Source organism: Xiphophorus couchianus, chromosome 2 (assembly GCF_001444195.1).
Source record: "Xiphophorus couchianus chromosome 2, X_couchianus-1.0, whole genome shotgun sequence".
NCBI lineage: Eukaryota > Metazoa > Chordata > Actinopteri > Cyprinodontiformes > Poeciliidae > Xiphophorus > Xiphophorus couchianus.
Window position 1 is genome coordinate 7935559 of NC_040229.1, and position 17874 is coordinate 7953432.

A 17874-nucleotide genomic window follows, 5' to 3' on the forward strand; every position below is an offset into this window, starting at 1 on the left:
TCAAATGTACCAAGACCCAGGCGCTAGAAAATGGGACAAAACTGCCAACTTTTTCTGGGTCAACTTTTCAAAATAAAATGCTGCAAACAGATTTTTAAGTGTAACAAGTTAGTGGTTTGTTTACTAAGGGGCGTTTAAGCAAACATTAGAGGTCTGTGGGTAAGTTTCAGCCTTTCTGTATAACTTTGACTCGTTTTGATCATTGAAAAATATTCAGTTTTGAAATTTCAGTCTTACGTTGAGCAACTATTCCAAGCTTTTATAAATTTTAACAAGAAAAATAACGACTGCAGAGCCGTCTGAATCTCAAGAAAGAAAATTTAAAGAAACAAAGACTAGGTCAGGAGTTGTTTACCATGAATCAGGAGGAGCCTGAATGAGACTCGCACTCAAAGGTGTCTTTATTTTTCTCCTACTAGATGTTTAGAAGCCCAATGAAGTCTGGACTTCATGGCGAGAAGATCTGGGCAGAAATATCCAACAAAGGCGGCGCTGCTTTGTGTCAACCAGCCTATGTGTGGTCTGGAGTCTGACGGAGAGGAATTCCTTCTTTTGTTGTCGTTTGTTTAGCAAAAGGCTAACAGGGTTTAAGGGTTGACCCCCTGGTCTGTCTCTATATGAATATGCAACGGTCTGAGTTGTTTGCAGTCTGAGATCTCCCCCACGGCGAGACTCTGATGTTTTACCAGAAAAACGTCATGCAGAGCCGCTTCAAATGTTTAAAATCCTTCCGTCTGCCTCATGCAGAGCTGGGTAGCATCTAGTTGCATTTACTTGAGTAACTTTTTTTGAAAAAATATACATTTTATTTAACTTGAATAATTTTATCATGAAGTATTTCTACTCTTGAGTAAAATATCTGGATTTTCTGCCTATTGGATGAAAAACAAACATGTTTTAACCAAAAACCCACCAGACAGACAAACTCCTGCAGTTCCTGTTAAAGTTTCATATTGACAGAAACTGATTTGGAAAAATTTTCTTTTGCATAATTTTGTTGTTTTTTGTTACTTATATGAATTATTGTCATTTTCATTCTTAAAAAATTCCACTTTATATTTTGGTCTGTCTTATGATGTCATATTTAAATATAAAATGATTGATTAGTTGATCACTTACTCAGAACTTGAGTAGACTTTTTGCCAAATACTTTTTTTACTTGAGTAATTTCTTGGACGGCTACTTTTTACCTCTAGTTAAAAATACCTTGAAGTAGAGCTACTCCGACTTGAGAACAATCTTTACTTACAACATCTCACCAAGTATCCCGGGTTTGTTTTCTAGTGCAAATAAGTAACTTTTCTTGCTGAAAAGTTATTTACTAGTTACAAGTAACTAGATATATTATAATTCCTTAGTATTGATGAAGACATACTAGTTTCATTGGCAGATTTGATTTGTTAAATTGTTAATTTTCCTGTGTTAATCTGCCAAGGGAACCAGTACTTTTTCATCAATATTAAGAAATTAGTTGAAACAAACTCATATCTTGCTGAAAAGTTGCCTGTAAGTTAGTTTTGTCTTATTTCAAGTGTACTAAGAAATACACCAAAAACTAGACCAAAAATAGCTCTGTGAAGAAACTTATCTAAAGTCTGCAGATGTTTTCAGAATGAGGCAACATGCAGATATTTTGGCTCTGGAGTTTTTAAGAGTCTATAAAAGGAGAAATGGTTGAGAGTTTTACACTGAAAGAGTCTCCAGAATCTCCTAAGTTACAGCTTGTTGGTGTGAATAATAAGCTGAAACACTGATGGTGTTTGCAGGGTTTTGATGATGCATTAAGACGCCAACATGCTTCCCATGATGCAAGAGGATTGATAAACCACCAACTTATGGCACTAGACTTATTAGTACATGAATGCTGCAGAAACACAGAAGTATTTTTGGTCTAGTTCCCTTCGCACACATCTTGGTATGCTTAAAGAACACCAAAACTAACTTACGAGTAAGTTTTCAGCAAGATATAACAGTTTGTTTTATGTCAGTAATTCCTTAATACTGGTGAAAATAATTACTAGTTCCAGATTATTTCACTCATAACATGGCATTTTCCCATGTTATATGTGAAATAATCTGCCAGTTAATATTTTAACTATTAATCGGTTAGTCGCCCTGCGACAGGCTGGCGACCTGTCCAGGGTGTACCCCGCCTCTCGCCCGGAACGTAGCTGGAGATGGGCACCGGCAACCCTCCCGACCCCATTAGGGACAAGGGTGAACAGAAAATGGATGGATGGAATCGGTTAGTCAGATAAAAAATGTAATTAATTAAATGCAAAATGTATTTTTTTTTTTTACAGTTTTGGTGTAGTTACTGCTCTGTTTTGTTCTTCCAGCAAATGGCCTTTTTTGAGTCTATGCCAGTTAACAATTAATTGATTAACAAATTAGTTGACAACTATTTCAATAATCGATCAGTATGATTAATCATGATTAATATAGTATTAGTGATTAAGTTGAATTATATTGAAACAATTTATTATGATTTATTGTGATTAATCAATTGTTAATTAAGTTTGATTTTATTGAAATAACTGATCACAATTAATGGTGATTATTTGAATTGATTATTCAAATAATCAACTAATTTTGTATTTTAATCAGTTATGATTTATCTACTAACAGATTAAGTTTAATTATATGAAAATAATCAGTCACGAGTTAACCACTTAATTGTGATTAATTGTAAATTAATCATGATTAATCGGTAGTTAATTGATCAAATTCAAATATATTGAAATAATAGATTAATCACAATAATCCAATTAATCATGATTAATTGTTAATCAAATTTATATTGAAAAAATGAGTTAATCGATTAAGATTAAATAAATTTATATCATTGATTAATCACAGTCCGATTTATTGTTTCAACGCTAATATTAAGAAATTATTTATCTAAAACAAGCTGCCATGTTTTACTGAAAGTCACTTGTAAGTTAGTTTTGTCGTATTTGAAGTGTAATAAAATACTTGGTAAAGCTTTGTGTTTTTGCAGTGTTTAATGTGGTTAAATCCTCATGTGAGGAACCTCAGTACTAAAATGACCTTATCTGTTTATCTGCAGTCCTGCTACTTGACCTGGATGAAATGTAATTGAGTAGCGTGGATAGTATTGATTCCCAGAGCCGCAGCGGTTTGTCCGACCTGCAGGACGTCAGCAGGGAGGAACGGAGGAGAAGGTGGAGGGAAGACAAATAATGCCATAAAGGGATGCTTTGAGTCAGCCAGAGAGGGGTGGAAGCTGGAGGCTGCATTGCAGAGAGAGAGTGAGCAGGTTGGGGTGCTGGAGGAACGAAGTGACAAAGATTCAGACTGCAGAGAGAAGCTGATTCTGCAGAGAGGAGAGAGGAAACCTGAATCTTTGACCCCCAGACTTCATCCTTCAGGGCCTACTGCTGGGATCAGGAGTCGGGATGGAGAGTAACTGCAACCCAAAAGCTGCAGCGGCATCATCTGCAAGCTGAAAGCCTCGGATCAATCCCAGCTTGGGGGGTTGGAGGGTCTCCATGCTCCGGGACGGGACCAGGAGCTAGAGGGAGGAGGATAGGCGGAGGAGGCCGGCCCCCAGGCAGGGAGGAGGGTGGCGGTCTGAGCTGTCAGCTGTATTTTTGGATGTGGGATCTCCTGAATTAAGCGAGCAAGCTGGAATAAAGATTTAGTGTGAGCTGGAGAAGGGAGGGGGCCAGAACAAGGAGAGCGCTGTGCTGAGGAGAGGCGACGGCTGGACGTCCCGGCTGGACGGACGGAGATCTGGGGGGGAGGCAAACACACAGGGTCCACTGGATCAGGAAGGTAAGCACTTTAATGACCCCAAGACAGAGAAACAGGGTTAATTAAACTGAATAAAAATGAGATTAGACATTTGTGATGAAGCAGGATGAGGTTTGACGTCTGGCAGGTTGATGCAAACGCTGAATGAATGGATGCATTCAGAGACACAAACTGGATGGAAAGTTTGGGATAAGTAGCGGCTCAGCCACAGTGCAGGACAGTGTTCAGGTCTGGGCGCTCATGTTTGCAGAGAGATGCAGAAAGAGAATATTTCCAGTTTTATTCTGTGGGACTTTTTGAATATAAAGTTGATGGACCACATCGATCGACTAACATTTAGTCGATGGAGGGTCAACTGTCTTTCCATAATATAAACATTTTTCATAACATGCTATATATAAAAAGAAAAAAACATTTAATTTCAACATTACTTTGTATGTATTGGATTTTTCTGTTATTACTAAACTTAGACATAAAATATAACAAAACAGGAACCTCTTAGGTTGCTGAATAGAAAAATAAAAGATGAAAACATGTTTAACATGTAATTCCTCGTGAACAAATTTACAGATAGGGATACGGAATGGTCCTTTATTTGGCATTTTCGTGTAGCGTTATGTGTTGAACCTGACGTGATTTGTTCTGTATTTTTATAAATATAAATAAATATATATAAATAGTCAGGAATGTTAAAACTTCACTCCGTGACATTCATTAACTCACAACAGCCTCAAAATGAAGCATGTTTACTTGCACATGTTTCCATTTTTCTCTGTTGTGCCTCTTCTGTCATCACATGCTAGCCTTGGCAGCACATCAGTCATTTTTAAAAGAGAAGTTGGTGAATGGCCATAATTAAGTTGAAAATTAGGGAGTTTGTCGAGTGTTTATATCCCAAAACAACTTAAGGGGCTTTTTGAGTGTTTATATTTTAAAACAACCGCATAAAGTGCATTTTGCATCCCACGTCGGACTCCGTTTGGTCCATTTCTCTTTCCCGCTCTAGCCTGGTCGCCATCTTTGTTGCTGTATTAACGGCTCCGCTTAAGAACGACCAGCTGCGCCCTCTGCTGGATGGCGGCCGCACTATAACAGAAAATTCAATTCTATTCAATTTCATTGCAGAAATACTTCATTAATCCCAAAAGGAAGTTAAATGTTGTTGTAACTCATTAATTTAGATTATTCAAAGAGTGAATAATAATAAAATATAATAATATATTATATTTTATTTTGGATATTTGGATTTTGTTGGCCTCAACACATTTGTTCACTGATTTAGAATATGTACCCATGACTCTCTGTAGCTAAAGGCCAGCTTGTAGTAGTTCTTTGTTATTGCTGGAGAGATGCCTTATTTTTCTTGCCATGTCCTAGTTCAGAAATCCCTTAATGTGTCTCCCTCCTGAATAAAAGTGGCAATATGTGCTTTAATAAGCTGTTCTTAGTCCTACTTCCAGTAAATCAGCCAAATAGCTTCTGTCTGAACATGAAATACTGGCAAGAAAAAAGTACAACCCATTTTATACTCTAAGCTTTTATGTATCGGGACATAAAAAACTTTAAAAAGTCACTCCAATGTCTCTGAAAATGATTGAAATATAACCTGAGAGATTTCCTCTCATTATCCAAGGCTGGGCAATATGGCTTAAAAATTAAGTCTGATTTTATACCAGATCCAATATCCGATTTTAATCAATTTGTTGTCACTTATGTTTCTAAAAAAATTAATTTCCATATTTTATGATTAATTGTAAATGACAATAAACATATTTCCACAGAGTGGCTTTGATTTCAGTCATCCCTCCTGTGAGGTGTACGAATATTAGCTACAGACTCTGAGAATTGTTAATTATAAAAATATAGTCATAATATTAGAAGAACATCTTAAATTTATGAGAAAAAGCTTCTAGACTTAGCAAGATCTGACATGATTTTATTTGTGTGTTTGCTGTATGAGAGGACTTTCTTGTTCAGGCTTATTTGATAAGACGCCACCTAGTGGCAGCCTTTACCTGCTGTACTTTACTGTGGTTTATCATATTTACTCACATAAGCAGTTTAGTGTTTGCAGGCTCGCTCAGTTCTGAATTTTACTTATCTTACACAAAATTCGCTTGCAAAGGAATCAGGAAGGTGGGGGTTGATGGGAGATGGAGTTAATCATCACACATTCAGGTTTGTTCTTGCAGAAGGAATAAACACGCAGTGTCTGACATTTCCGCAAAGTTTAAAAGTGAACTATTATAATTTCTTGATCACAATAGGATAGATCTATGGGCTATACAATTTTTTAAAACAAAATCATTCTTAGATGATGAGATTTTAGTCTGCCTATTGGAGCTCCTGTCAGAATGAGCAGTTTTAGGCTGTTTCAGCTGCTGCGGCCAACGTTGAAACGTTGAGTCCCCCCAACTCAACGTTTACGCTCGAATGTGAAAATGGCTGAAAACAGAGGCACAATTATAGAGTCATACATCTCTGAACAGCAAAATTGGAGCCTCCTGCGCAACCAATGAGAATGCAACAAGTTGTTTCTGAATGACAAGCCAACTAAACTAAGTACTTGACTTTTCCAGCAGCCATTGTACAATGCATACAACAGTAAAACCAGCTGACCAAACATGTTGGAGCTCAGTTTGCTAGGTAACGGGCAGTGTCTCTTAATTTGGCTCATTGTTCATCAAAAAACATTAACCTATTGCCAAAAGAACAGCTGGATGTTGTTGTTTAAACTACTTGGGCTGTTTTAGAAGCTGTGGAAACCCAAATTGAGTTACAAAATGTGCAAAATATGAATTTTGCATAATTCACCCTCTTTAATGTCTTTCAGCAGACCAAAAGTGATGCTTTGTTTGCTTCCACTAAACTTTCACAATGCTGATAATGTGCTATTATATTGGGTTTGGTTTCTGGTTTCATGGTGGTTTTTCACTTTAGAAAGAAAATCGAGCCCTTAATTAATTTTGGGATTTTGGGGATTTTTGAGTTGCAAACGTGCCAATTCCACTAATACAGTAACTTCATGGACAAATCTACTTGGGCCTCTTCATTCGTCTTGTTTGACTCCCGGTTTCTAGCTCACCTCTTGACCTTCAACCGGCTCTATAATCAAACTCTCCATGTTCAGTCTCCATATGATGTGACCTTTGACCTCCAGGTGGCTCAGACCTCTGCTGCTGCTTTGGCCTGTTAAATCATCCAACTTCTTCTCCCTTTAATTCGTCTTCATTACCAAAGACAGACTTGATCCAGACAGAAATCCCAGTAGATCATCAGGGATTCCCAGTTAAAACTGTATTATTTTGCTGTTTCAAAGGGAATATGGAGGGGGGAAATCCAGTCTGACTAATTTATATTCTCTCCATTATATCACACACGAAGCTGTAAACATGATTGCATTGTCTAAGCTGTTAACATTAAATGTGGGTGGATTAGTCAAAAATATTGATAATATCAATACTAAGTCAGTATCAGTATCAATACTAACGTGATAAGATTGATACTATAGTTTCAGATACCTTTATGAAATGTTATTTTATTTTTGTAAACAAAAAGATTTTACTGTGATCTGCTCTCCAACAATAATTTTTTGCCATTAATTAGAAAACAATGCACACAAAATTGTTACGTTTTTATATTGTTTCTGTTTATTGTATAAATATGCCATTAAAGTGTTTTGTATAAAGTTTACATTTGTAAACTTTATTTAAATTCTGTCCAAGGTTTTAACAAAATAATTCAAAAGAAAAAACACAACAATGCCTAGATATTAGAAGTTTGTTGCTATATCATAAATAACAGCTATAGCTAATGCACATCAAAAACACAAATCTTACCAATTAGTTTTGTCTATTTTCTAGTACATAATATCTTAGTACACTTGAAATAAGACAAAACTAACTTACAATAAACTTCTCAGCAAGATAAAGGTTTTTACAAGCATATAATTTCTTAATATTAATGAAAAAGGTAATATTTTACGTGGTAGACCATTTTACTAATCAAATTTAAATTCACATTTAAAACACTTTTGTACTTCCATTTAAGCATAAAACAGCTCAAGCGATTAAAAATCAACTGTTTTTTGGAAATAAATTAATAGTTTTGGGTGTCTGAAAAATACGTCGTGTCAAAAACTTCTGGAATGTAACACCACAAATCAGCAGGCACTGCCCGTTATCTGGCAACCCCAGCAGAGTTCCGCCGTTACCTAGCAACCCCAGCAGAGTTCTGCCGTTGTTTAGCAAACCCCAGCAGAGTTCTGCCATTACCTAGCAACCCAAGCAAAACTTCAACACATTTGGTCAGCTTGTTTTACCACAGTATGCGCTGTAAAATGGCTGCTGGAAAAAACAAGAGTTTTGTTTTTGATTTGCAATCCAGAAACCACTTGCTGCATTCTTGTTGTCTGCGCAGGAGGCTCCACTTGTGCTTTTCAAGGATGTACGGTTGTATAATTGCATCTATTTTCACGTGTGAGTGTTAGCCTTGAGTTGGAAGATGTGGCCAGCAGCAGCTTATTTGGGTTTAAAATGTCAAAAGGCTCTAAAACAGATAAAATCTCATTATCTAAGAATTATTTTGTGCAAAAAGTGTTTTGTATAGATCATAAACCTACCATAAGCTGCTCAAGGAAGCATTGTAGGTCACCTTTGATGACATCAAGTTTTCTTTATCTGGGAAAGGCAGAACCTTTTTCTATAAATTGTTCAGCAGTGTTAGCCCATGCTAAAATGAGTTGCAGGTTTAGAGAAACCAGGATTCGTCCAAAGCTCTGATTTCTGATTAAACTCCCTCTAAATGGCTTTGATGACACATGAGCATAAGTATGGAGAAATGTCTGGTTCACTCTGTGAAATTCTGCCAGGTTCTTTTTTTCTGTCATGAATGTCATTTATCCCGGATCATCCACGGTGAAAATCGGTCAGATTGGGCGATAAACGTCTCCGTCCCTCAGAGCTGAATGTGATGTCTGGAAAGTCTGTGTGTCTGTGCTGTGAGAGCGGCCAGGTGGGGGCTGGAGGTAATTTTATGAATGAAAGGGCAGAATTGTTCTTGTTTCAACTGGTGCTGAGCTCCGGGTAAACCCCGCCTGGCCTTTAATTAGAGCTATTAACCCAGAGCGGGGCAGACTGGGAGGAGGGGACTGGTCGGACTGGTAGCGGGAGGTCGTCTGTGACGATGATGATGGAGTGTTTTCAGATGACTTTCATGGAAGCTCAGGAAAAGATGCATCACTCGGCTGGATGAATGAATGAACTGTCCAGAGACGAGTTTCTCTGAACCTGTACTGGAAAAAAAAACATCAATTTTTTCCTTATGTGTTGACCAGGCCTGTCACAATAAGCAATAAATCAATTAATCGCATGATAAATTAAAACAAACTCAATCATTTTCATTTGCATTATTCATTGTTTTTCTCTGTTCTCTGTTTTATTAAAACCTGGATGGGAAAAGTCTTCAGTCTGGCGTTTTGGTCTCACCTTGCCTTTTCTTGAAGGACAATTTGGTTCATAATTCATTTTATTTGTTGCTTCTGTTGTTTTGTTCACTTATTTTTGGATATTTGTCCATAATGTTAAACATTCAATAAGGTTTATTGAACTTTGGCCTCTCACAATAACAAATTTTGCTGGATGATAAATTGTCCCAGAAGTTACTGCGATAAACAATAACATTGTTGTTTTTCAAGTGTTACAGTGTTTATTATAGTGTTAAAATAATACTTGTTTTTCAAGTATTATTATTGGAATAATAAGGCAAGAACACATTCTCAAAGATAAAGGCCAGGCCTTTCCGCTTGATTTAACATCAACATAGTGTTTGGTTGATCTGTTGATTATTTTTGGATTAACTGATTAATAATTGGATAGAGAAATGTGCCTGATATGAGATTTATTTTATAGAATTAGAACCATGTCAAGGTAAAACTCCCACTTGAGGATTTGTGGGTAAAACAAACATAGAGAGAAAATATTTTCTTTATTTTAATGCAAAATGTTTATATTTTTGTACAGTTTTGGCTTAATTACTGCCCTGAGTAAGTTGTTCTGTCCTCTTTTATGTGTATGATGATTAATCAATTATTAAATTAGTTGAAAATTACTTAAATAATCGATTAATCACAATTAATAATTTCAGCCCTACTGTGGTTGGCAGAATTGATCTTTCTCATGTTGACAGGTGGGCAGCAACAGCTACTTCTCCTAGGGGTTTACTCACAATGATCACTTAATCAGTGGACATCATTGCTGTTAATCGATTTATTGTGATTAATCCGATTAATCGTTTCAGCCCTCATTCAAATATTCCATAAAAACTGCACCATTACAAAGTTGATAACCTACAATTTGCTTTAAATGTTTTCAGAATAAATGGAAATGTTTGCTCACACTCACATTGATCAGTTATTCAAATAGTTTTTATCATTTAGCCAGTTTAGTTTTCTCCAAAGTCCTTTGCACTGTATAAACGAACTGATTTTTTTTGTTGCTTTTCCTCTTATTCCTGGTCTTGACTTCCTCCACCAGATGCCCTCTCGCTGCAGGAATGCGCTGAACATCGTGGCCACCACCCTGTTTGCTGCGGTGGTTCTGTTCACCATCCTTCTGGCCTACGTCACAGGTTGTCTTCTCTCACCTGCTGCGTTTACATTAAACATATAACCACGTTAATTGGAATTACAAAAATAAATTAGCTTAATGGAAACATGGAAATGAAAAAAAAACAAAAAACAAACATGTCTTGGTGCTAGGATGAAGTGCTTTTTCGTCCATATCGGAATTAGTATATTCTGCAAAACTGCATTAGAAACACCAACCGGATGTTACTACTGGCGGAAATGACAAAGAAGACCACAGAAAGTGGTAGGAAGATGATGGCGCACCGTTTTTTAAAACGTCTTATTGTGTGAAAAAAATGTATCCAAAAGCATTTCTTTTTTAATGGAAATAGCAAAACTGTGTTGTTGTTGTTGTTTTTCTAACTTTAGCGGCATATCGACAAAGTTTTGCACACATTTGTCATGGAAACTCAGCTACACTTAGAGTAGGAATGAGGAACCTGTTGGTATGGGTGGCCCCAAATGAAAATCTGCCTTGAGCCCCAAAAAGTCTTTGGTCGGCCCTGCTCAGTGTAAAGTCTCCATGAGGAGAAACTGTGACGCTCATGTTTGGTTTCTGAAGGTTACCAGTTCATCCACACCGAGCAGCACCACCTCTCCTTCGGCCTCTACGGCGCCTTCCTCTCCCTCCACCTCTTCCTCCAGAGCCTCTTCGCCTTCCTGGAGCACCGGCGGATGCGGAGCCCGGCCCGGCCTCAGCACCTGCGCCGTTCCGTCGCCCTCTGCATCGCTGCCTACCAGGAAGACGCGGACTATCTGAGGAAATGCCTGCGCAGCGTCCGGCGGATCTCCTTCCCGGGCCTGAAGGTGGTGCTGGTGGTGGACGGGAACCGGCCCGAGGACCGATACATGATGGACATTTTCCAGGAGGTGATGGGCGGAGCGGAGCAGGCCGGCAGCATGGTGTGGAAGGGGAACTTTCACAGCGATGGCGGGGAAGGAGGAGGTGTTGGAGAAGGGAGGAGGAGCGCGGTGCACATGGAGGAAGCGTCCCGGGTGGCCCGGCTGGTTAAAGGCCGCCGCTACTCCTGCGTCATGCAGGAGTGGGGCGGGAAACGGGAGGTGATGTACACCGCCTTCAAAGCTCTGGGCGACAGCGTGGATTATGTTCAGGTAAGAAAAACTCCTTCAAAATCTCACCAGGTGGTTAAATTTTCGCTTTTCCTATGAAAAATGTCACAATAACATATTTTGCTGGACAATAAAATTGTTCCAGAAGTTATTACGATTAACAATATCGTTGTTTTGAGAACATTTTCAAGTAATATTATACTAATGGCAAAATAAGGCAAGAACACTTTCATACAGATTAATAAACTTTAAATTCTAATGAACATTTAACACTGAAACTGGCTGACATTTTGAATAAACAAAATAAATCAACAAAACAACAAATACAATTAATTATGAAGATTATTTAAGCAAAATTGTCCCTCAAAAAATGGATAGTTGCCAAACTGAAGACAAATTTTGGTAGGAGAAAGAGAAATAAAGTTACATCATAAAAATGGAAATTATTGAACTTGTTTTAAATTATCATGCGATTAAATTTCTTATTGTGACAGGAATATCTCCAACCACAAAATTAAAGGAACTACCAGAGGTGGGAACTCGAGTCACATGACTTGGACTCGAGTCAGACTCGAGTCGTTAAAATCACGACTTGAGACTTGACTTGAAAAAATGCTCAAAGACTCGGACTTGACTTTGACTTTCATGCCATTGACTTGGGACTTGACTCGACTTGAAGCTGTTTACTTGAAAAGACTTGATATTTTTTACTCAAAGTCTTAAAATTTAAAACACATTATTTATAAAGTGGCGTCATTAATTAATGTCACTCATTCCGTATCAATATGCGCAGACCGTCACTATGGTTTTCCTCTCTCCTTATGTATGTATGTGTACGTAGCTGCAGCACAACCAATCAAATTAACAGGATTTGGACGTTTAAAAAAACGCGGCAAAGCTACAGAGCTCAGGGAACGAAATACGAAATAACCGCTCGAATATGCTTCCGCGAGTAATTTCTTTTGGCTACGTAGGTTATGAACTTTCGACTAAAAACCGAACTGCAACTTGTAAAACATGCAAGAAGAGAATATCGGATGGAGATGCCACGACGTCCAACTTTGTCCGGCATTTGAAGCTTCACAAAGATCGGTAGGTGGCGCTTTTCTTTTGCTGTAAGATAGCTGACTTTAGCTAACTTCGTGTTAGCATGTGTACTCCGGGTTAAATTGGTGATTATTTACCATAAATCCGGTCCTTCAAATGCCTCCACAAATAATGTGCACCGTGTTAGCTCAGGAAGCCGGTGGATAGTGAGCGGGGCTCCGGAACAGAAAGCAGATTCTGGACCTGAACACAGGGAACAGAGTCTCTCTGTCCCATCATGATGATGAGCCGGGTCTAGTATCATCTAAGGATGGTTGGTGTATTTGAAGACATCTACGTTGGGAAATTATATTGACAATATATTGTTTTGACAGGTCAGAGAAAAGAGGAAAAAACTGCTGTTATGGTTCTTTGTATTGTGCTGTGGAAATGTCAGCATTTTCGTCTTTTTTTATTGAATATCAAGTTTAACAGAACTGGGCAATAAAGTGGTCCAATTTAAAAATGTTTTTTATACTTTGTGTTCAGCTACACATGTTCTATCATTTGAGATAAATACATATTTTAAAAAGAACAAATTGTCTATTATTTGAATTTTATGTATAATTGCAAATTATAAAAAATAAAAAAAATAAAAACGACTCAAAATGACTTGAAATTAAAGGTTCCTGACTTGAGACTTGACTCGACTTTTGCCTGTCTTTACTTGAGACTTGACTCGGACTTGAGGACAAAGACTTGAGACTTACTTGAGACTTGCAACACAGTGACTTGGTCACACCTCTGGGAACTACTTATTTATTGGAACTACATGTTAGGTCCAATGTAGACATAAAATAAAAAATAAACTCCTTCCAAAAAACTCAAATCAAAAAACTAAATTTTTCGGTTAATTTCAGAAATTTTCTAGAAAAAAATAAGAACATTTCTGAGCTACAAAAGTCAAAACGTTGCGAGAAAAAACTGAAATTTTGAGATTGATCTCAGAAATTTTCTAGAAAAACTTTGATGTTTTCTAGTTTCAAAAGTCAAACATTTGCCAGTAAAAAAAGATTGAAATTTTTAGGTTAATCTCAGAAATTTTGTAGAAAAATATGTGGAAATTTCCAAGCTTGAATAGTAAAAAAAAATAGCAAGAAATTATGAGATTAAATAATCTCAAAATGTATTACTTAACTAATATAATGACCAATATGTGAGATTTACTAATTAATCTCACATATTTTCTAGAAAAGTCTTCAAAATGTATGTCTTTCAAAAGTTGGAAATGTTCTAGAACAAAATGTTGAGATTAATCTCAAAATTTTCCAAGTTTGTTCTAGAAAACTTTTGAGATTAATCTAAAAATGTGAGGTTTTTGGTTAAACGTTACCCCTTTTTTCTACCTATTATCTACCTACCTACAATGGCCTTAATCTTTACTTTCATCAATTAGCAAATCATTATTTAATTTGTTAATTTCCATCAATTTCCATATTTTTCAGATTTTAGAAAGTTTGAGTAAAGGGTTTCACATGTTTTCACTGTGAAACATGAAAACATGTTTCAAACTCTTAAATTCTCCAATATTCGGCTTTTAAGACACGTTAGTATTGGAGGTGGGTGATTTTAGACATTTTTGTACTTCTGCTCCCAAAACAGCCTAAACACTTAAAACCCCTCATCTGCTGCGTCGCGCTCCGGGTCAGAGGTCGACCTGCTGATGTGAAACCTGAATGATCCAGCTCACGTCTCTGTCAGCAGTCCTTCATTTCTCTGCAGATTTTTTACGCATAATCAGCAATCCGCGTTCTGCAGCAGCTGCAGCCTGAATTTGACCTTCTGAATTATTCAACCCTTTGTCTTGCTGTGCAGGTGTGCGACTCGGACACGGTTCTGGACCCGGCTTGTACTATAGAGATGCTGAAGGTTCTTGAGGAAGACCCGATGGTGGGGGGAGTCGGCGGGGACGTGCAGGTAGGGAAGCTGATCGTTGATCTGAAGGATCTTTGTGATTAGTTTTCTGCAGTGAGCAGAGCTGAGAAAGCTCTCAGTCTGGAGGAAACCATCTGAAACATTGACAGACTTAAAAACATCTGATCCATGTTATAAAGAATTAAAATTAGGGCCGAAACTAACGATTAATTTAGAAAGTGATTATTCTGACGATTAATGGGATAAAAAATGTTACAGTTTTTTTTTTAATTATAATTTATTTCTGCTTTTTAACAGAACAATGAACAACATATATACTATATGCCCCCATTTTATATGCTTTCTGTTTAATTTATATTTTATTAATTTTCTGTAACCTCTGTTTGTTGTTTATTTTTTTAGTTATCTACTTTTTATCCACCTTCTTGTTTAAATAATTGCTGGGTTTTTTGTGTGCTTTGTTTTATTTTTGGTTTATCTTTGGAGAACAAATTACTTGAGACAGTCATTTATATATACATTTTATATTTTTATACAATATTCAAGCCCTAATTTAAATTAGAAAATAAACATTTTGCATTGATTTAATGTTCACCTGATCACTTCATGCATCTATAAAAATACTTCTAACATCAAGATGTGAAAACATCAATACAGTGTAGGTCTGATGTGTTGATTATTTTTTGGATAAATTGATTAATAATTTGATAAAATAGGATTTTTTTAAAAACAGAATTTAGACCAGGTGAAGCTAAAAGGAATAGCGGAGTTGTAGGAGAAGGTTCTTTAATCTTAAATGCTCAGTGTTTGTATTTTTGCAGAGTTTTGGCTTAATTTCTGCTCTAACTGTGTTGTTCTTTGCTGAAAGAAAATTCTTTGTTTTCTACAAGACATTTCTCTGCACCATGTCGCCCTGCAGATCCTCAACAAGTACGACTCGTGGATCTCGTTCCTGAGCAGCGTGCGCTACTGGATGGCCTTCAACATCGAGCGAGCTTGCCAGTCCTACTTCGGCTGCGTCCAGTGCATCAGCGGCCCATTGGGGATGTACAGGAACTCCTTGCTGCAGCGCTTCCTGGAGCCCTGGTACCACCAAACCTTCCTGGGCTCCAAGTGCAGCTTTGGCGACGACCGCCACCTCACCAACAGGGTGCTCAGCTTTGGCTACAAGACTAAATACACGGCGCGGTCGCAGTGCCAGACGGAGACACCCACGCAGTATCTGCGTTGGCTCAACCAACAAACACGATGGAGCAAGTCTTACTTCCGTGAATGGCTCTACAACGCCCTCTGGTTCCACAAGCACAGTCTGTGGATGACCTACGAGTCGGTGGTCACCGGTTTCTTCCCCTTCTTTCTGGTCGCAACAGTGATCCACCTGTTCTACCGCGGGCGGCTCTGGAACATCCTGCTCTTCTTGCTGACGGTGCAGCTGGTTGGGATGGTGAAGGCCACCTACGCCTGCTTTCTGCGAGGAAGTTTGGTCATGATCTTCATGTCGCTCTACTCTCTGCTCTACATGTCCAGCTTGCTTCCTGCCAAAATGTTTGCCCTGCTCACCATCAACAAGGCTGGATGGGGAACGTCTGGCCGCAGGAAGATAGTGGTCAACCTCATTGGCGCTGTGCCGGTCACAGTTTGGGCGTTGGTGCTGCTGGGAGGCGTGGCATATACCGTCTACTGTGAAACCCAGGAGCCGTTCAGCGAAACGGAGAAGGCCTTGTTGATAGCGGGGACAGTGTTGTACGCCTGCTACTGGCTCATCCTGCTGGTGCTGTACTTAGCCATCGTAGCTAAACGATGCAACAAGAGGGAGGAGCAGTATCACCTGCCGTACGTGGAGTCCTGAACCGCGGCGGCCGGATGGTTTCCAGGTTTCACTGCAGTTTGACTCTACAAGGTGGAGCAAAGAGTTGGGATCTTCAACACTGGTGCTACAAAGACGAGAATCTGAAATCTGAGAGATGGATGGTGCTTTGTATTGTTTGGACTCAGGTCTTAAAGCTGCAGTGTGACTTTTATAAAAAATATATGTTTTAAAACTGTCACTATGTCATGAGACATTTAATCTGTGAAAAGATCGATATGATTTATTTCCTCCCTGAAGCCAAAAACAACCAGAGCCAGGAGGCGGGTTTCAGCACCGTTAATCAAGCTCATATACTGGCTGCTAAATGTGCTAATGGCGGAAACAACTCAGATGACAGAAAAATCTTTTATCCACCGTCATCGGTGGCAATGCTAACTAGCTTTAGCCTCCACAACAAGGTCTGCTGATGTTGAAAAGTTGTAGTAGGGATCAAGCAGGGAATGGAAGGGATGAGAAGCTCTACACAAGATTGTGATTGACAACGCTTAGACCCCCCTCCTGACTCTGATTGGTTGTTTTCTTCAGACAGAAGAAAAGTAGTAGCTCAGAGAGAAAGTGGAAGAGATCGATCTTTTTACAGATTATCTGTCTCATAACAAACTGTCATGCCATGCAACAGTTCTAACAAATATGTAAAAAACATATTTTTATAAACATTACGTCTGCAGCTGTTCAGACGGACATGTAGGTATTGAGGAGAAGTTAGCGGCAGACCTGTGATTTTTTATTTTTTTATTTTTTTACAAAGCAGAAGTGAGAAAATTAGAGGAGGAAACATCAAAGTCCCTGATGTGCCTGAGGCAAAATTTAAAAATTTTTAAAATCCAGTCCCAGTCCGGTCCTGTACAGAGGTGGATAATAACTAGTTACATTTACTTGAGTAACTTTTTGGAAAACAAATTACTTTTAGGACTATATTTACTATGTTGTACTTTTAACTTTTACTTGAGTAACTATAATTAAGTGTCTCTACTCTGGAGTAAAATTTCTGGATACTGTGAATAATTTCACTGAATGAAGAACAAACTTATTTTAATATGAAACTGTCAAAAGTTTTATATTGAAAGAAATTGATTTGGATTTTTTTTACCCTTTTGCCTTATTTTATTATTTTGTAATTATGTTATTTCAGAAAACTTGCTAAGCCTGGTGGTTGGGGCGATGCAGTCATCTGTCGTGTTTTTGAATTAAAAAATGTTTATAGATGACAGGAAGTTTGAAAATATCAGTTTGTAATTTTGTATTAATAGCAATATCTAAACACCAACTACAAAGTCTTAAAAAGACAGACATAAAAAAATACAATTAAAATAATTATAATTTTTTGCACTTTAGTTGTTTAATCCGAAATAAAGTGTCCGAAATTTTTATCCGTTACTTATTGTTGTTAGCGTGTAGATCGGTGGAGACAGGAAGTGATTAGAGAGTAAAAAAAGACGCCTGATGTCAGTTTCTTATGTGTTGACATACTGACCACATCATGCTGCCTTTATGCTTCCAACCATCTTATCAGAGACTCTTTAACTCGTCTTTGCTATCACTGTCAATGGTTCCTTAAAAAATCTATAAT

At 37.9% G+C, this 17874-nt stretch overlaps 1 protein-coding gene across 1 annotated transcript; it reads left to right on the plus strand.

The window, feature by feature from the left end:
- Positions 1–3039: 3039 nt before the first annotated feature.
- has3 (hyaluronan synthase 3) lies at positions 3040–17320 on the plus strand. The gene is made up of 5 exons (XM_028030008.1): positions 3040–3798; positions 10311–10404; positions 10965–11515; positions 14375–14476; positions 15354–17320. Exons 2-5 carry the CDS (start codon positions 10311–10313, stop codon positions 16281–16283), a joined length of 1677 nt encoding a protein of 558 aa, XP_027885809.1. The 5' UTR covers positions 3040–3798; the 3' UTR covers positions 16284–17320.
- The last annotated feature ends 554 nt before the right edge of the window (positions 17321–17874 follow it).